This window comes from Arvicola amphibius, chromosome 8 (genome assembly GCF_903992535.2).
Source record: "Arvicola amphibius chromosome 8, mArvAmp1.2, whole genome shotgun sequence".
NCBI classification, from domain to species: domain Eukaryota; kingdom Metazoa; phylum Chordata; class Mammalia; order Rodentia; family Cricetidae; genus Arvicola; species Arvicola amphibius.
In genome coordinates this window covers 10,521,933-10,542,543 of record NC_052054.1, presented here as the reverse complement: position 1 = coordinate 10,542,543, position 20,611 = coordinate 10,521,933, and the positions used below count along the sequence as shown (strand labels likewise).

At 48.4% G+C, this 20,611-nt stretch overlaps 1 protein-coding gene across 3 annotated transcripts in view; it reads left to right on the top strand.

Annotated features, from left to right (window-relative positions):
- Arid1b (AT-rich interaction domain 1B) overlaps window positions 1–20,611 on the top strand; it is a 360,006-nt gene that overhangs the window by 297,731 nt on the left and 41,664 nt on the right. For all 3 annotated transcript variants that reach the window (XM_038338780.2, XM_038338778.2, XM_038338779.2), the window contains 2 exons: window positions 539–718; window positions 13,367–13,694. In XM_038338780.2, the coding sequence (XP_038194708.1) occupies window positions 539–718; window positions 13,367–13,694 (508 nt within the window). The remainder of the gene's footprint in view (window positions 1–538; window positions 719–13,366; window positions 13,695–20,611) is intronic.

Below are 20,611 nucleotides of genomic sequence, written 5' to 3'. Positions count from 1 at the left end.
GCAGAGCAGATTCTGGGCCTGTGGTGACGTCACACACAGGTGGGACTGTGGCTGGCAGAGCAGATTCTGGGCTTGTGATGATGTCACACACAGATATAACTGGCTGGCAGAGCAGATTCAAGGGAGGTGCTAAACAAAATGGGCTGGGTCCTTGCAGAGCACTGTGAGTTGGCTCCTCACGGGTGCGCTCAGGCTGTCAGGACGGAAGCCAAGGGTGCAAGGGAAGGGGCTCCGGTGCTGTAGACCTGTGCCCCACAGAGAAGGCGTGGAGCCCATCCCTCCCTGAATGAGCAGCAGATGCCCTGCTTTGATTGTTCTATGGGCGCATCTACAGAGGAGGTAGTGGTGACTTCCTCTTCACCCCCGTGGCGCTCTCCCGGATCTTCCACCCTGGATTTGAGATGTCTTTGGATGTTTCTCTGGGGGAATCAGGGGGACCAACCCTCTCCCCGTCTACGTTCTATAGGATCCCACGGATACTTTGTGTATACAAAAATGATAAGACCCATGCGTGACTTTCTGTTTGTTTCCCATGTAGGTTTTATGGCAGGCACACAGAGAAACCCCCAGATGTCTCAGTATGGACCTCAGCAGGCAGGACCATCCATGTCACCCCACCCTTCTCCTGGGGGCCAGATGCATCCTGGAATCAGTAACTTTCAGCAGAGTAACTCAAGTGGCACTTACGGTCCACAGATGAGCCAGTATGGACCCCAAGGTAACGAAGGCAAAGCATTCTCCAAATGCATGGTGCTGGGAGGGAGGGGTTTGTTAACATGCTCATCAGGGCTTTAATGGTATAAACAGGCGTTACAGTTCTGTTGTTTGCAATGGCAGATGGTGAAGTTAATCAAAGCCACGATGGTAGAAAGTACAGCCACCATCCTAGCATGTAGGGCTTGGACTCTGGGTGTATGCTCACATAGGAACGGTGCAGACCGGGTCCTGGGATGTAGCTCCAAGTGCTGGTGAAGAAAGGCACAGCCATATCCTCAGAATGTCTCCTGTTTAAATTGACCATTCGTGTAGCCTGCCAGTTCTTACAGCACACACACACACACACTGGTAGCCTCTCCACCGTTAGGACCACAAGCTTCCTGCTCAGCAGGGTGCCTCCAGTCCTGGGCCTAGTCTTTCCTCGGGTGCTACAGAAGATACACAGTAGCTCACACCATCCTGACCCTTGCATCCTCACAGAACACAGGCCGACCCGGATGCAGGTCTGGGGCTGAAAGGTGAAGAGGGGGTGGGAAAACGCACAGAACCATACCCACATACGGTCTCCATGCTGCCTTCCTGAAGTGCCAGGTCTGTGGAGAGCCCTGTTGCCGCGTCTTTAAAACTGACACGTGTATTTTGGAGTCACTTTTGGTAGTAAGACATTTAAAGTATCGTGCCTGAATTTTATTTAGTGTACTGAAGTTAGACATTAGTGGATCATTTGGGTAGACTGATATAATCTGGTACGGTTGCTTGGAAAACCTCGTATCTGAGGATCCCGGGAACATCCCGCATTCAGATCAGTGCCCCACAGACCAGCAGTGGCTTCTCCCCACAGCCAGAGCTGGGCCTGCCCACGGGAAGCTGTGTCTCATTGGGATCTGTGTCTGTGGAATAAAGAAACCTAGGCTCCCAGAGCCTGGCCAGCCCGTTGAGGCCCCCTGAGGATTAGCAAGTGTCCTGAAGGCCTGGAGACCCTGGCTTGTCCAGGAGCAAGTACTTCTCATCTGCAAACAGTGACTCGCCAGTGTCTTACCTTGAAGCCCCGTTTCTAAAAGCTGTTAAAGTTATTGTCGATGGGACAGTTACTTTACCTCGTGTTGCTTTATTGTGCCTATCTTTCAGCTACTTTTGTTGCTGGGAGAACATGAGAATACCCCAGTAATCCTTTCCAAATGGCCCCTTCCTGCCTTGTTTATGTGCAGGTGGGCAGGGTGGGCAGAACCTCAGGGTTTGCTATGACTGACCTCATAGCACATTGTGAAGTCTTCCATGCTGCTAATACAGCAAGCTTAGGAGCAGTGAGGAACCCGGTTCGCAGCTGAGCTGAGGTGGACCCTGTGGGAGCCCACCTGCCTACCCTCTTTCCAGGCCTGCATGGGCTCTTCACAAGCAAAACTGGGCTCCTTAGCTGTCACAGAAAGAAGCTTGGGCAAGTGTTTGTAAATTCTGTAGTTACAAAAGGTGTGGGCCTTTCCTGAGATGTATTTGAACAAGGCTGGAGCCATGTTCTCAGAACTGGGGCTACTGAGGGTCTCAGCCTTGACCTCAAACTATGTGGGCTTCATGCAGGCTTCACACATGAGCTCTGTGCTTGTGATTCCTTGGATCCTCTGAGGAGTGCTGTGTGTGTAAGATGTAAGCTCTGCTGTAGCAGTTGAGATCAGGGAAGGCCATTGCTGAGAAATGGATTTCTTTTTTAGACAATCCCTTCATCTCTCCAAGCCATTGCATCGAACTACCCTTCGTTTAAGAACACTGAGCCAGGCAAATCCGCCCTCACACAAACTGCTCTGTGTCACAAACCCTTCCTGTGACTTCCAGAAGGAGCATGTTTATATCACCTTGGAAGGAAGTTGCTTCCTGGTCTGGCATTCTACCTGTTTACTTCAGTCCGAGGGTCTTTTCTACAGCACAGCCCCTGGATCCTTGCACAGCGGGGGTATATCGTCAGGAAGGCATTTGGTGGGTTTCTCAATGCAAGATGAAGTCAGAACAATCTGAAGCAAGGGTGGCATTGCGCTCTGGGTCCTCTGTCCAGCCTCTCCATCTCAGGCCTCTGACCGAGCCCTCTTCCTGTGTGGCACCAACACCATGATCCACCCCGAGCCACGGCCCGGCCTCAGGTCCCACACTGGCACTAGTGATCTTAAACCAATGTCCAGTCTCTGCCCATGTTCAACCCCAGGCCCCTGTCTTGTCCTAGCAAGCACTAAGAGATAGGACCTGGCGTGCTCAGGTCAGGGACTGCCTGTCTATGCGTTCCTCCTTGGCACTCCCATGAGGCAGAGACTTCTAAAGAAGGGTTCCCCTTCTCATCTTAAGCATTTAAATACTGGTAAAGCAGCTCTAGTGTCTTCTTGTTCTATGTCACAGTCAGAAAGACACCACTGTGTGGGACAGGTCCCTAGTCTCAACCCTCAGTCTATCAATATGACAGCTTTATCCTGGGGTTCATTTGTTTTAAGGGGAAGACACTTTACAGCTTCTTTGGCTAACCCATTTTATCCTCAGAGGTACCAGTTCCCAAACTGTTATTAGCCAAAGAAGCCAGGGCCACATGTGGTTGCTCACGCCTGTAATCCTAGCACTTGGGAGGCAGAGGCAGGAAGATCACTGTAAATGGGAGGCCAGCCTAGCTACTTAGTAAGATACTGTCTGGAAAAAACAAGAACAAAACAAAACACCAACCAATGCTTACTGTGTGCCACTGAGGGTGGGGTCATATCCTGAGCAGTGTCCACATTTGAGCCAGGAGAGCGGACAGTTTCTCTCCGCACCTCTAAGGTGCATACTCCATCTTCATGCAGACTGCTGGTCTGTTCTGAGTGAGCCAGTCAGCACTTTGCAGATGAGTAACGCAGACTCTGGCAGGCTGACCTGTGTACCCTTCATCCCCACATTTAGGACCAGGCTGAGTGATTGCAATAGCCACTCCATGGCTACCAGCTACCCCTCCCAGGTCTCAGTTAGGCTCCTTCTTCATTGTGCGCTCATTCCGTGAGTGTGGGGGCGATAAAGACTGACTTCTTCCCTTCAAGAACAAAGACCATCTTGGAATTTTAGGAATGGGAAAGCCCCAGAAACACTAAGGGCCCTGACGAGTGTGCTAATTCACAGCCATAATCCCAGCATGGAGGAGCTGAGGCAGGAGGATTGCTGCAAGTTTAAGCTCAGCTCAGGGTATAGAGTGACTCTCTGACTCAGAAAAAAAAAAGTAAATTAAAATTTAAAAACTTATAATGAAGAAGGAATATGAAGGAGATTATGGAAATAATTCCTATGATTTACAGAAGGGAAGGGTGTCAGACATACAGCATGATGCCTTAAAATTGAATTATTAAGTATTCAAATAAGATGAAAACAAGCTAAATGTGTAAATGTGTTTAATTACAGCATAGTCTATGAACTAGCACTTCCCTACCTTCAAGCAAGCACATGTAATAACCACCCTTGCAAAGTGTGTATGAGGAGAGAGGGCCTCAGGGACTCTTCTACAAATAGAAGGGAATTATGGAATTAGCATTAATTATTAATGATGAATTTGGGGGAAAGAGGGCAGAAATCGGTCTGATCTCCATAGCCGCCTGCTTCTTCCCGAGGAAAGCATCTCACACTGACCATCCTCGGACACTTTTCAGCTTGGGTCCCTAACCCAAAGCAAGGGTCTGGCCTCAGTTTGTTGGCATGAGCAGCATCGCCCTCGGCAGGTAACTGACTCAGAGTCTGGAGTCTGCACAGGCTGCAGCTACCTTCGCTTTCTCCAGTGTGTATCTGAGGACATAGTCTGGGGAGTTGTAATCATCAATTACTTTGGAAAAGGTATCTTCAGAAAGGCTTCAGGGGTTTGCTTTAAAGCATGAGACACCGTCTGAGTCCTGGACTTTCCTTCTTCCCTCAAATTCAGCCAAATCGAGTTGTGAGTGGTGTTCAGGTGGAGTGAGCCCTGCTCCAGGACTGTGGATTGCATGGTAATTTAGCAGCTGTTTCAGGTCCAGGGATGTGAGGTGTAAATGTCAGAAGCTGTCTGCCTGCTAACTGTTGAGAGTCCCACGCAGATGCCCAGTGTCACCGTAACCCAGGGCTCCCACCCTTTAAGTTCCATGGAGTCTGAAGACTCAGTGCATTCTGCGCCCCCCCCCCCCCAACTCTGCTGGAGACTGGCATAGCCTGGTTAGCCTTCCAGATGCTCTCTCTGTGCGGGGCTTCCCTTCACGCCCCTCCCTTTTAGGCAGAGGCTGCTTATTTGTTTTCCGGCTGCCCAGACCCGAAATAATCACTCAGAAACTACATTAATTGCAACACTGCTTGGCCAATGACTCTAGCATATTCCTAGCTACATCTTACATCTTAAATTTACCCATTCCTTTTATTTTGTATTTTACCACAAGACTCATGGTTTACCTGTAAGGTTCCAGGGCATCTGTCTCCTTTGGCAGCTACATGATGTCCCCTCAACTCCGCCCTCTCTCTCTCTCTCTCTCTCTCTCTCTCTCTCTCTCTCTCTCTCTCTCTCTCTCTCTCTCTCTCTCTGTGTGTGTGTGTGTGTGTGTGTGTGTGTGTGTGTATGTATGTATCTTTTCCAGCCTGGCTATATTCTGTTACACCGTTGGCCAAAAGCAGCTTCTCTATTAACCACTGGTAAAAACATATTCATAGCATAGAGGGAATCCCACATCACTCCCTTCATTTCCCCTTGAAACAGCTGACAGTATGCTTGTTGTGATAATCTTTGACACTGGACAAAAGGATTCATTCCACATTCTAACCATTTGGTTCCGATTAAAGGAATATTCTAATCCTCAATCTTCCTAAGGAGAAAACTGAACTAGATCATTGTATTGCCAGAGTAGTTAGTGTAACCAAGTCATATCTGGATGCTCAAATGTAGCCTTCATATAACAGAGTTTAAGCATGGATGTCTCCTAGTCTGATTATTACGATGATTTGATCAAATCCTATAAATTGGAAATTTACAGTGAAAATTAACTTAAAATGAAAACTACATAGAGCCGCTCTATATTTGACTCCTGTGGCGCTCCTGGCTCCCCTCTGTAATGAGAGCCAGCCATACTGGCCTACATTCCACGGGTCACTAACAGTGTTCCTAGTAGCCTTTCAAGGATTCCATAGGCTGCAGCCAGTGGGGCAGGTGCCTCCTCACCTCCTCCTGCATCCTCTGTCCCTGGGGCCTGGTGCAGCCCCTCTGGGCCCAAGGAAGACGTGAAGCTCTGCAGCGTGTGGCAGATGTGTCTCTTACTCTTGGGGGCCTTGTTTCTTGTTGTAGAGACGTCCCCCATAGCTTGGGGGTAGCCGTCTTTAAAAACTCATCCAGGTCATCTCTGAGGAGTGCACCGGAGTCTGTACATCAGGAAGGCATGTAGGGCACCACTGTTTCTGCTGCTCACTGGTTCCAAACTCACAATGGAAGAGATTTTTGTCTCACTGTGCTTTGTCAGGCATCCGAAAGTCCCTACTGTTGTAAACTGTTTGTCCCATTGTAGCTGTAATGAGGGACTGCCATTATCACTCCGTCCATAGGTGAAGCAGCCTAGCTGTAGAGACAGCAGTTTCTGAAGGCCACGTGCACACATGGCAGGTTTACCTGATGTCCCCAGGGTCTGCACCAGATGATAGCCTCCTGTTTCCCTGGAGTTCCCGGAGAAGCGGTGACTCACTGCCCTTCGCGTCCTCACACTCTGTAGCCATCACTGTTTCTTTCCTTCCTAGTCCTCACCGGGAGACACAGTCTGTGTCCCTCCATTGGCACACCTCTGCTCTCCACCTCTGCTCACTTACGGGCACCCGGCAGCTGGCACGGGGCCTGGCACTTGAGAGCCTCTGGAGAAGGAGAGGCATCCAGAGCCTTGTGTGGTGTTTGGGGGGTGACTCTGCCGTGCCCGAGGCCGTGTCTTGTATTTGTGCCCAAACTGTGGAAGGTGAAACTAAGGCTAATTCTTTGCCGTTTCTATATTTTATGTATTGAGCTTGCATTACTTTGTAATTAGGTTTTTTTTTTGAGAACTCTTATTAACACATGCATGGGGGGAGGGGGAACCTTCGTAAAGTTGGAACTCATACTGTAGTGACCAGCAGTATAGACTGAGGACAAATAGTACGATTTAAAGAAATGTCAAATGCATATTGACCTGGAGAAAGCAAAGATGCCTTGTATACCAGTGCACAACACAAGCCATTATTCTCGCACAGCAGGATTTAATAAGGTCAGTTATCTTTGACTTTGAACCTCTGTTTGTGGTCTCCTTGACTACTTTATCTATGACCCAAAGAAGATTGTATGGCTCCAGTAGGAAGAGGAGTTTTGTGGGGGTTTTATATATCTAATTTTTGTTGTTATTAATACAGAAAGGCTTTTACCAGTAAGTCCCATAAGAAAAGACTTAGTTATCTCTTGTGAGCAAAATGAAAATTGAAGCCATGGAGAATTCTGTCTCGTGCCTGTTAGAATGGCTGGGACTTTTGAACAGTTGACAACATCAAGTTCTGGCTGCCATCAGTAGCTGTCGTACAATACCCAGTGGCTACGTACTCAAAGCACACAGCATCCTGTCAGCTAAGCGCCCACTTACTCTGGATCCCAGCTTTCTCTCCTAGAATGCCCGGGAAGTGAGACAGCATGCATCCACACCGAGTTCTGTTCACAGCCGCCCAATCCAGTGGCACTCTAAGCAGTCCACGACATGTGCTGAGTCGGGAGTGTGATGCCGACTGTGGAAAGGGAGTTCTGTGTCTGCTAACGGTGTTCTGCGTCCTGATTGCACTGGCAGTGCTTGTTATTGCATGTTCTCTCTCAGTGCCATGACTTCATAGAGGGCTGCCGTTCAAATGGGAAACACTCCGTGAGCAAGGGAAATGCATGCTTAGCCCTAATCGTAAATGCCTGTATTTTCATTTCATGTATGTGAGTGTTTGCCTGCATGTATGTGAGTGCACCCACCTCGTGTATGCCTGATGCCCACAGAGGTCAGAAGACCTCTTTTTCTCTGGAACTGGAGTTTACAGGTTGTGAGCTGCTAGGAACCAAACCCAGGTCCTCTACAAGAGTAATAAGCGCTCTTAACAAGGAAGTACCTCTCCAGCCCCGTGAATGTAGTTTTTATAGCATATAGCGACTCATGCAGGTTGTTTCTACCCAAGATAGAAGGTTTAAGTTCTGAAGCCTATCATATTTTGTCCTTCTCGGTGTAGGAGAATAATACCGGTCCTTGCCCTTTGTAGCCTGGGCACAAGATCTCACGTGAGAGCAGCAATACTCAGTTTAAGGACAGGAACTTGGAGTATTGATTATGACTATCAGCTACCAATGTGCTCGAGTCAGATTCAAAATTATCTGCAGCCCTCCTGAAATAATGGTGGTGACTTAAATAGCGTCTAACTGCCGCTTCCTCTATGTGGTGCTTGAATGTAATCCTGCTGGGCTGAGCTCTGAATTCATTCGTGACTGATTTCCCAAAGCTGGTGTGCCAAGATGAACCCACTTGAAACCGGTGGGCTCTTGGACTTGGCTGCAGGAGCAGTCCAGCTGAGGTGGGCTGGCCCAGCATCTGCTGCCTTCATTGTGCCTAATGCTGCACCCATCTGTTTTCTGTCAGAGCCAGTGCCAACAAATTACTAATCTATTAGAGAACCATGGGATGAAGACTGCGCTCCTCAGTCCTGGCCTTTCCTCTCACATTTTGCTTGGCTTACACATTTGGATTCTGTTTGTTGGAGCACAGATACAAGCTATAGTCTACTAGGGTGGGTGGGTCATGCCCCGCCCCATCCACTCATCTTTAAAGGTGGTAGGGAAGCGGCCCCAGTGTCCTGTGGCTCAGTGCTGATGGTAGCACTGCAGGCTCTGTCCCATTAGTGTGGCATCTCTCTGATGACAGTGCCACTGTGTGGGGAAGTTAAATAATTTGGAAGGGTCGTGCTGGTAGGCAGTGTCAGGAGCAGGGCTAGGATCTCTGTGCTAAGGCCTGTGCTTTACCCTGGAAGCCATTAGAGCCTTCAGAAAGTTTGGTCATCTAGGCACATGGGTTTAGTGAGGAAAGCTTTTAAAGCTTCAAGGAAGAGAAAGGGGACTTTGTATTTCTCCCCCACACAGAGGCCTCTATAATTAGAGCAGCTCCCTAGACATGTGATTCTGAGTCAGCCCGACTGAAGGAAATAGAGGCTGCACATCAGAGCCCTGTGTCCCACACTAGCCGTCCAGAGTCCTTCCTGCCGAAGCTAGAGCCCCACTGCAAACCAGCCCCAGAGTCTACAAAGGATAAGAGCTTGGGGCAGGATACAGGACAGTCAGGAAGGCGGGGCCATTCTTTCTTCTGTGGATCTTTATCAAGATCCATCAGCTTTTTAGGTCCCCACTCCATAATGAGTCAGACCAGAATGGGAGATCTGGCTCAGTAAGGCCAGGAACTCGCTTCTCTAGTAAAATGGCAGTAAGAGTGGAGTATAGTTTGCAGTGGCCATGTCTAGATGCTTGTTTTAAAACAAGATTCAAGTGTCATTTTCTTTTTTAGGTTGTTTTTTTGAGACAGGGTAGCCCTGGCTGTCCAAGAACTCACTCAGGTTGGCCTCGAACTCAGAGATCCACCTACCTCTGCCTCACAGAGTGCTGGGACTAAAGGTGTGTGTCACCACCGCAGGCTTCAAGTGTCATTTTCAAAAGGAAAGGGGCTTCTTCCCCAGGAGTCGTTCATCAGGTGTTGGGAGGGTGCAAACTAGTGTCCGAGTAATAGTGTGGGCATGTGATCATTTGCTAGAATGCTTGCATTGTAAATGAGTTTGTCTCGGTAAAAGCAAACCAAAAAGGAGCTGAGACAGAGATACTCCAGGATGGGGCTGTGACATCACTAGGGGAGGCAGAGTCAGAGTGCCTGCTCCTCGGGGAAAGCATCCATTGCACCAGCTTCCTGAAGATTCAGGAGAGTGCTACTCCTCATGAGCTGGCTCTCTGCGGGCAGGTGACCCAGAGGTGGGACCCCTGGAAGCCACTTCAGAACTTTCTGGAAGAAGTTCTCAATTGTGAATAGTCTCCATGTATTTTAAGCCTTTGTTTAAGAACAGTGCATGCTTGATTATCTCTGCACATTCTGACTTTGCAGAGGTGCTGTGTGTGGAGGAGGCCTGCGTCGGCCTGCCTCGGTTACCGCATCTTTATGCCCCTTCCTCCAGGGCCCCAGGTTTTCATCTCTATCGGAATCTGTCGTTGGACTTCCTTTTACTCTAGCCCCACGTTGGAACATGAAAATGGTGGTGGTTGTTTTTTGCTCTTAGGCGCCTTGGCTCTTTGGGGGGCCCACCACACAGCTCCCAAATAAGTCACACACAGAGTCTCATTCTTTCTTATAAATGCCAGCCCTTAGCTTGGCTTATTTCTAGCCAGCTTTTCTTAAATTATCCCATCTACCTTTTGCCTCTGGGCCCTTCCTTTTTCTTACTTCTGAGTATCTTCCACTCTTACTCGATGGCTGGCTCTGGGGCTGGGTGGCAGGTGGCTGCCCCTTCTTTTCTTGCTCCTTGGTCTTCTTGCCCCTTTTTCGTTTTCTCCCAGAGTTCTCCTTCTGTTTATTCTCTCTGCCTGCCCGCCCCACCTATCCTTTCTCCTGCCTTGCTATGGGCCAGCAATTATTAGACTTTATTAGATTTGCTCTTTATTAGACTATCGGGCATCTTAGACAGGCAAAGAATCACAGCTTCACAGAGTTCAACAAATGCAGCATAAAAGAATGCAGCACATCTTTGCATCACTAGAACAAATGTTCCCCAGCATAAACAAATGTAACACTCCTTAAAATAATATTCTACAACAGGGACCCTTGGATCTGCCCACCCTCAGCCTTCATAATGGCACTCCTGACTTGAGCCAGTGTGACAGCTTATGGGCAAGACCCAGCTCTGCTCCCCTTCAGGGGTCAGCAAATTATTCCCTTTTGTTTTGGCTCTGTTTTGCAAATACACACTTGTCAGAGCTGTGTGAGTATCTGCATGTAGCTGCTTTGGAGCTATAAGCTGTATTGGCAGAATTGAGTAGTTGACCCCCAATGCTTGAAATATTTACTCCCTGGCCCTTGGCAGACGTACTGTACCAGCCCATGGCCTGCATGAACAAAGGCCTCCACCTCAGCAGTAAATAACAGCACATACTTCACAGACAGTTGAAGAAGAAAGCTCACCCACCATGCCCCTATCAGCAGGTACCAGCGAGCTGAGAATGTCTCACTTCCTGTGGTTATGGAGGTCAGTCAGCTTTGTGTGGATTTAAGAAACCTGTTTGAGTGTTGTCATGCGTGGTCATATAAGCACTGAGGAGGCTGCACACAGTACAGAGTGCTTTCCCTGCAAGCCACACTCTCAGCTTACCTGGGTCATCCCCGGCTCCCCAGTTGTTTGGGACAGGTAACTTGTTGTCCCTGGGTCTTGAGTGTTCACCTTCAAAATGAGGATTCCAGTGAAATGCTTTCTTGGGCATCCTGTAAGGAATCGAATTGTTTTGAAGAACTCGGAACTGAATGTAGCACATAATAATCGTAAGGTTTTGCCGGGCGGTGGTGGCGCACGCCTTTAATCCCAGCACTCAGGAGGCAGAGACAGGCAAATCTTTGAGTTCGAGGCCAGCCTGGTCTACAAGAGCTAGTTCCAGGACAGACTCTAGAAACTACAGGGAAACCCTGTCTCAAGAAAACCAAAAAAAATAAATAAATAATAGTAAGGTTTTGATTATTAGTCAATTTCTGTGTCTTCAGATGTGTGCACACTCAGGAATGTGACCCTCAGGCTGGCTAGCTCCACATAATAATAGTATAATAATAGTAAGGTTTTTATTATTAGTCCATTTCTGTGTCTTCAGATGTGTGCACACTCAGGAATGTGACAGATGTGTGCACACTCAGGAATGTGACCCTCAGGCTGGCTAGCTCCAACTGCTTCCCCTCCCAGCTCCATGTTGCCCTTCCTGCTTCCTGTGGACTGCCCCCTGACATGTCCCTGCTTGCTCCCTTTGGCCTCTCCCCCATTCACCCAGCCAGCTAGGAAGTCATCCCCCATGCTTTGTGTCGGGGGAGGGGGGGGAGACTTTATGCCTATGTGACAAAGTTCTGGAGGATGGATTTAGGAAGAAAGCTGGAGACAGGTTTCCTAAGAGTCCCCAGTTAGTGAGCACAGGGCTTGTCCCGCCCCAGAGCCTGGCCTACATCAGCACCGGAGGTTTCTCTTCCCCTACTGCTTGTAGAGACAGAAGTCTACACTCACTCCTTTGGGATTCCTGGGCCTGCACCCCAGTCAGAATCACTCCCCTGCCACCATCGTGTGGTGTTGCTTTGGGGCTGTTTCCTCTGCCCCCCCCTCCAATCACATACACTAGTGTGCACGTACCTACACAAATCTAAATCGGGAGCTCTCCTGGTGCAGCCACTTAATTCCCCTCACCTGGAGCAGTTTCTGGCGGTTTTGTTGTTTGTGTTGTCATTAGATGATGGGAGAATGTTCCAGAATAAGTCAGGACAGCTGAGAAAGTCTGTCCATAGACTACACACACTTGTCTTTTTTGCATTTGTTTCATTTCTGGGAGACAGCTTGTTTCGTTGGTAAATACATGGATTTTTCTCATCAGTTTGCATGAGCTTCCATCCTGACCTCCAAGCTAGGGTTTTCTCGCTTATAAACAGTGGTTTGTTTGGTTATTGGAGGAGCTGGATTAACTCGTGGGGCAGAACGCTTTAACCAGGTGTCTAGTGTGCCCTTTGGCTCAGCAGTTAATGTCTGCTGTTCTTACTGAAGTAGCCATGCCAAGGTACAGTAGGCAGGGAAACATGGCTGCAGTGCAACTGGAAGCCCTGCGGGTTCCTTCCTCCCCTCACACCGCATTCCCTGTGCCCATTGTCCTGCTAGGGTGACACGGAGGACATAAGCCAACTGCTCAGTCTTGGGATGAAAAAGGTTGGTGCCCACAACAGAACAGCCTTGTTGGATCTGTGCAGATGCACGTGACACTGTACTATGCGGTGGGGGGTGGAGGTCTTTGTCTACAGTCAGGTGGAGGTGGGATGTTGTAGGATGGTCTCAGTGGCCCTCACCTGAAGGCTGTACTTCTGGGTGAGGTGGAAGATGTAAGGTATTCAACAGATTGGCGAGATGTTGGGCTGGGAACTCTGATTTTTGTAGCAACAGTGATTGACTCTAAGGCCGTGGGCATCTTAAGCAAATGCTCTACCGCTGGCCTATGTTTATAGCCCTTTATTTTTTAATTTGAGACAGGTCTTACTATGGTGGTCAAGCTGTCCATGAACTCTCCAAGTAGCTAAAGATGTTTTTGAATATGTGATCCTCCTGCCTCAGCTGCCCACGTAGCTGGGATTACTAGTCCAAGAGTCCAGACAGCTTGGTGCACCGTGCTCTCAGACTGGCTTTTTGACAGTGTCGCATAGTCCTTTGGGCTCTCTGTCACTGAGCTGGTTCTCCAGGTGCCTTGGGAATGCAGCCATGTAGCCGTGTCTGCACAGCAAGAAGTGACAGATGCAGAGCATGACAGTGACTAGGGCCCCATGCGGGGCACTTCGCTCTACAGAATGTATTTCCAGCAAGTGCTTTCATGAATGTTTAAATAAAAGGCTTTAACTTGTCTTTGCTTTTTGTCTAGGCAACTACTCCAGAACCCCAACATATAGTGGGGTACCCAGTGCAAGCTACAGCGGCCCAGGGCCCGGTATGAGTATCAATGCCAACAACCAGATGCATGGACAAGGGCCAACCCAGCCATGTGGTGCTATGCCCCTGGGACGAATGCCTTCAGCTGGGATGCAGAACAGACCATTTCCTGGAAACATGAGCAGCGTCACCCCCAGTTCTCCTGGCATGTCTCAGCAGGGAGGGCCAGGAATGGGCCCACCAATGCCCACTGTGAACCGTAAGGCCCAGGAAGCCGCTGCAGCTGTGATGCAGGCTGCTGCAAACTCAGCACAAAGCAGGTATGCCTCTGAGACAGGTCGGGCTGTGTGCCCATGTGACCAACACCAGCCCGTCCTCCCTTCAGCATTCCAGAGCAGCAGTGCTTGTGTGTATGCATGAGGCAAGGTCCGAGAGGTGACAGACAAAGCTTCCTTACCTACCAGGAAGGAATCTGAGTGGTGGGCATCCACTGTGGGAAATGAAGTGCCTGTAACCGTAGCCAGGGAACCAACCGTGTTGTGTATAAAGGAAATGTCTGCCCAGCACCGCTTTGATGAGTTTTAAGCAGAAAATACTATAGTCTAACTATTTAAAATCTAAGACATTGCAAAAGAAACAACATGCATTCACACTCTTGAACATACAATTCAAATATGCACACTCATTTGCACGTGCACTTGCACACATACTCAAACATGTACAGTTTTACCATAAGAGCTCTAGACAGTAGAAACTTTGGTCTGGTGTGGTAGCACACACTTTGATCCTATTGCTGGGAGGCAAGAGGTAGGCAGGATCCCGAGAGTTTGAGGGCAGCCCAGACTGCCATAACAAGATCTGGGCCAGTTAGGGATACATAGTGAGAGACCTTGTCTCAGAAGAAAAAAAAATCTTCTATATGTATATGTGTGTACTGTGTGTTGGTCTAAATAAGTATAAGTATGTAGGGGATTTTGTATTTTATTGTCTGAGCATTTTTCTGTCCCAATCAAAATGTGGTTGTTAAAGTAAAAATAATATTTTAGACAGTTCAAGCTGGTTGAGCAAGGCTTTACCCTCTGTCCTTGGTTTTATTCTGAATTCTTAATATTAATTAAATATTTGACCTACCTCAAAATGCCATAATTTTAAAATGTGTGAAGCAAAGATGAACTTGCTTTAAAAGGGTCAGATGCAGACCTGTCTTTCTAAAAAGCACACCAGAAGCTCTGGGCCTCAGGGTACCTGCAAAAGTCAGGAAAATTCTGACTTTTGTCAAAGAGTAATAAAAGCTAATTGTGTAAGCACGTATGTGTGTATCTCTGTGTCTGTGTGTGTTCAAATGTGTCTGTGTCCATGAACATGCACGTGTTTAGACGTGTCTATGTATATCTGTGAACATGCATGTGTTTAAATGTCTGTGTGTATCTGAACACGCATGTGTTTAGACGTGTCTATGTGTCTCTGTGTATCTGTGAACACGCATGTGTTTATATGTGTCTGTGTCTGAACACTCGCGTGTTGAGAAGTCCGTTTCTTCCCCTCTGAAGCTGGTACTCAAGGCAAGTAGTGCTCTGAACACTGCTGCATTTCCTCTGAGGAATTGAGTGGAAATCCTGCGTTCCTCCCTGTTCTCTTAGCTCTTTATGCACACTTAAAACCTCCTGACCCCAAGTGTCCGCCCGCAGCCAGACCCGGCCACAGGGAACATTGTTTGGATAGTAGACTGGAGACTGGCACTGCTGCGCCCACTGTAAGCGGCTTAAACAAACTGCCGTTGTTGCCGCTCCTGGTGCCCAGGTTACTTCCCTTCTGTTAAGTAGGAAGTATGTGATTGCGTCTGACAGGGCCTCTGATGGCAGCGAGGCAGCCATGGCCAGAGAGAGCAAGACTGGACCCCACTTGATGAAAGTCTTGGTGCTCCTTTTCTGGATGAGTTTGTAGTAGAAATCCCTGTGTTAATACCCAGCCTTGCTTGTTTTCTGTATGTAAACAGCAGACTAATCCAAAGCCAGCTTCACATCCTCCCCAACTTAGGTCTCAGCTGTTTAAATGGTGGCCATTTGTTGATTTGATTTACCTCAAGTCAAAACTATACTTAACTGATAAATTGAGAGTAGCTAGGAGAATTTTACTTTTCTCTCTCCTTGGCCCTTTCCTCCACTCTGTTGAGTTTCACAAAGCCCCAGCCCAGGTAGCTTCATGGCCCAGACTAGCCTCCTTTCCTCCAGTCTATAAGCTCACACCGATGCGTGGAATGGTGTGGGCAGGGCCTCAGGCTGGTGCTTCAGAACAAATCCACACACACTGTTGTTCGATCTTTCTTTAGACTACATATGTTAAGTCACCTGTGATCCCAGCCACTCTGGGGCTAGAAGACACCCCATTTTTTTTTCCCTAACTGTGGCAGCTGCCAGGCTCCCTGATGCACCATCCTTACCATTATGGGTAGGAAGCAACACCCCCAAGGCTTTCTGTGGGAGAGCTGGGCATTTGTCCCAGGGCAGTGTGATGAGAGTCCTCTCTGTCTGGGTCTCACCTGCCTGCATTCCTTCATGCCTGAGAAGGAAAGTAGAACTGTTACCTCCACAGAAGCGGTGACATCTCCCCCCCACCCCCGCCCAGTCCCCTTTGCTGTTGGTGTTCTGTGGAGGAATCAGGGTTGTGTTGCCGTACCCAGGAGCCTGGACACTCCAACAGTACAGCTACTGGGCCCCGGGGCAGAGGAGAGGCCCGTAGTACCACTGAGCCTGCCCGTTAACCAGTGACTTCTGTTATCTCTTCTCAAAAGAGGCCGAGAACCATTGACCAAGGAAATTTGATGAAATAATCAAGAATATTTTGCCATGCCACAATGGCGTTTTCATCTTGATGTCAACACAGGAATTGTAGACAGCAGCAGAACGGCCTTTCTTCGCTGCTGCAGAGCTGTGTCGCCGGTAAACTGCGCGTGGTACTGGGGGTTACTCAGCAGTAATATTAGCATGTCATGTTGGGTGTGTTCATCAGATCCGCACATCCTTGACCTTGGCAATAAGGGACAGTGGAGATGGGCCTCCAGCTGAGCCCTGCGAACTGTCACCTCCGCTCCGCTCTCATCCCTTCTCAGCCCTAACTCCAGCTTTGCAGTAGTCTTCCCTTTGGTACACATCACCGTAGACAGCAAGAGCCAAGGGTCATTTGTCATGGAGAGTCATTAGTTCTGTAAGCAGGTTCTCACTGCACACCAACAAAGACTCCTGTGAACATAATTCTCAAGCTAAAGTAACTATTGAGTCAGACATGCTTATTCTTGGGAACCTGCTCTCCCAACCTTGCATTTTCCCATGGTTCCCTGGGGGTTAGCTCACAAGTCTAGAGGAAGGTAACTGTGGAGCAGAAAGGTGTTTGTCTTCAGCTGCCGACGACAGGCTCTGTCCTCTCCCAGCTCAGGAGTGCTATTTAGACCCACAAAGCTGCCCTGCCTGCGCCTTGCCAAGACACATTAAGCAGCTGTGTAAAATGAATTTAAATGGCATGCATCAGAGTAAAATCTCTTCCACTGGGGCAGAAAATCAATGTTAGCTAACCAGCCTGAGAAGATCAACTCGGCTCCAGCCAGCAGCTTCCAGAGAGCGGCCAAGAAGACAGCACCTCCTCCTTAATAGAAAATGGGGAGGAGCAATGCGGGCGCTACTGTGACATCCCCCACCTGGCAGAGGCTCTGTGCAACCCCTGCCTGCTGCCTGTGGTTTGCTTTTCATGGTTACAGTATCCTTTCTGAAAAAGAAAGAAATCCAAGTTTTGTTTCTATTTAGGTCACCCATCTGTCCCGCTTTACAGAGCACACACACACCCCACCCCACCCCACCCCTGTTTTCAGAATGCCGACTTGGCTGTGAGAGAGCAGTGTGTTACAAGTCTCTGCAGCCCTAGCCAAGAGCCCTGGTTTCAGCATGATTTGCTGCCCTGGGCATCAGACTCACAGTTCGGCTTTTTTTTCCTAATTGATGGATGGCAGGTGAAGCCACTTTAGAAAATGTGTTTCTTTGGGGAGGGGGCGGGAAAGCTTGGTCTTTGGGCAGCTACAGTGTGTTAGACTGTTCTCTTCGTCCTTCCCAAAGAGCACAGAGCCTGGGAAAGAATGGCAAAAGGACAAATTATTGATGAAGGTGGGAAGTGTGTGTCTGATTCAGCCGAGGCAGAGCGTACTGTAGAGAGGAAGGCTTGTGTGCGGGTGTTGTGATGACGGTGTTCTCGAGCGGAGTGTAAGATACAGGAGAAAGCATCAGCTTACCTGCTTGAAAAGTCTCTCACTGGTGTCAGTTTTGAGGGTGACTTCTGAGTGTAAAATCCACCTGCTACGTTGAATAAGCTACAAATATATAGGTTGTTTCTCTTGCTGTCCTTCGTATGAAGGAGGGAAAGTATCTGTAATAGAAAGCGCTTTGGCGCCCACTGTCCCTGCGCTGTTAGGCACGCAACGGTACCTAAACATCCTCGTTAATGATTGATGAAGAGTCGCTGTGCTCAGAAAGTCTTGCTGTGGGTTGTTCTAGAGCATCCATAGTTAATGGGTTTATTCTGGAGTGTGGCGGCTGTTCGAGCCTAGTCTGCCAGAAGCTCAGGGAAGACCTTGGCCCCTGCTTCCTCAAGAGGCCTTGTCATGAATTCCAGTGACTGAGTTCATCATCCATGGCCTTGACGCCCAGCACAGGCACACGTGAGCGGTGTCCTCAGCCCAGCACACGCACATACACATGAGCAGTGTCCTCAGCCCAACACACACACACACACACACACACATACACACACACACACACACACACACACACACACACACACGTGAACGGTGTCCTCAGCCCAGCACAGGCACACGTGTAAGCGAGTGTCCTCAGCCCAGCAGTGTGTCCTGCATTGTTTGTTCCATTTAAGGAAAACCTGGCAATTCCAAGCAGCTGGTCTCTTTGCCAAACACAGTAGTTGATATGTGGGTCTGGGTACTTGGGAATTACCTAGGGTTTGTTTTTGGTTTTCCTTAGAAATTCTTCCAAGGAAGAATCACAACTTCAATGTACACGAGTCTGACAGATTCCTGGGCCTTTTGAAGCCAGGCTGGTTGGATGGAGTTCGTTCCCTCAATGACAGCACCCCCAGCATTGTCTAAACTTTCAGACTATTGTGCCACAGGTCTGCGTTGTCTGTAAGATCTTTATCCTGTTATCATTGTGTGAGTTCCCAGCAGAGGGTGGCAGTGTCTGGAGCCAGGTTTGTGGACACTGCTCAGTCTCTGCCCTTTATTTCTTTATTTTATGGTGGAGGACACTGAGTCCCCTCAGGTCAGCAGAGAAGGTCACCATTGAATTCGAGGGAGGATGCAAGGGTCCATCTCAGCCTGTGCAGTGCTATCCCTAACTTGGTGAAGGAGTGAACTCTTGCTTTGCGCATTCCTTAGTCTGTAACGGCTGTTCTGGTAGAAACTGAACCTAAGCATGTATCTGAGCAAGACCACCCTTCCCGCAGAGGGCTGAGCTCTCTACCTTCGTCTGCTGAAGAGGACATGGGCCGTGTACCTGCCTGGGGCCTCAGCAGCAAGGGGTAGGCAGCATCCTTGCTGGTACTCCAGTCTGTTTGACCCTGTGGTTGCCGATATACTACTACTTCAGCCTCACCATTAAAACTGGGGGAGAAGCAGCTGTGCTGCGGGCCACGCGCTGGTCCTTGTCTGCTGTCCCTGGAGGGGTCTCCAGTGGACTCAAAAGCATCAGAAGGAGGAAAACTCTCAGACTTAGTTTTTTAAAATAAATAAGTGGTAAAATCAATCAGTTTGAAGCCTCACTGGGCTTGACTAGAAGGTTCTGCTGAGTATCAGGAATGTGAACATGTATATCAACATTCTAATGCTTACACCAGGGCCACAGAAAATGTGAGCGTGTGTACCTACGTTCTAATGCTTATACCAGGGCCACAGAAATCATCTGTGCTCAGATATTAATATGATACCTTTTGAAGTCATGTTGGTTACTACATTATGGCTAACAACACAAGCATTCAAAGTGTTGAAGGAGCTGAGCTTTGCAAGACAAGGCAGCCAGCAGCCTTCCTCTGTGGAGGAGGAGTTGGCCCTGATACAGACAGAGAGAAGTCAGTCTAGCTTTCCTGCAGAGACACAACAACCTGTACTGGTGTGTGCCACATATCCACACACTCCAAGCTACTGTCCTTGTTAATATACGTTCCTCATATAGTGCATATCCTGTGTTGCTGTTTGCCAGCAAGGTACTTTTCATGCCTTTTGCTCTGAGGCCAGTGTGACGCCATTCTGCTGATGGACGTGCAGCCACTGGTGTGGAAGTACATTAATGGAGAGAGTGCATTAACATGTCAAAGAGACCAGCCCCCCCCCCCCGAAAAAAAAACCCATAGCTCAAGCCCTTGGTTGTAGTGGGATCCCCATACTGTAGACAGTGGGTGATTTGAATTAACTAAGACAACCCTTTGGATTTCGGACAATTAGGTTTCAACATAATACCTATGATTTGAAAAGTCTTGTTATTGAAAGACAAAGAGAACAGATTTCAAAGGCTAAAATAGAGTTTTTATTTCTGAAATTAGATATAAGCCTTTATTTTGTCATCTAAATACTGTACTTTCATTCTTGGCCCCTTTTATTCTATTTCAAGTTGAGAATTTGAATGACTATTATTATGTTATTTTAAGATTATCAATTAAGTCTTCCAGAGTTACAAAACTATTATGGAAGTTATAAATTACATATGTAAATCTTCAAATTAAAAAATAGTAAAACATAAATTCTTAAAGGACTAAAGAGTTTTAGTGAATCAGATTATGAAATATACAGCAAATCTTTAATGGACTTGAGTCCATAGCCCAGTCCCAGCCATGTGGGGGACAAGGCCCGTGTTCTGACCGATGTCCTGAGTGGGTCTGTGCAGAAAGACAACACAGCTGAGCACTGGTACCCAGGACCCTCCTCCTCAAAACTCCCTGACAAGCAAGGGTGGGAAAGGCAAGAGAGCGTGGCAGGACCACCTTCTCCTGGATGGGCATCAGGCCAGGAAAGCGAGCTGGGGCTGGTATCCTGGATCAGGAGAAGCTGGGCTCATTACAAACCTGACACCAGAGCTTGGGCATCTGTTAGCCCAGGTCAGGGTTCATCTCCACAAGCTCATCTTACTCTGCCTCTTGATGTCTTCCCATAAGCTCTCCTCGTGTTCTCCGTGGACAAAAGATGCGC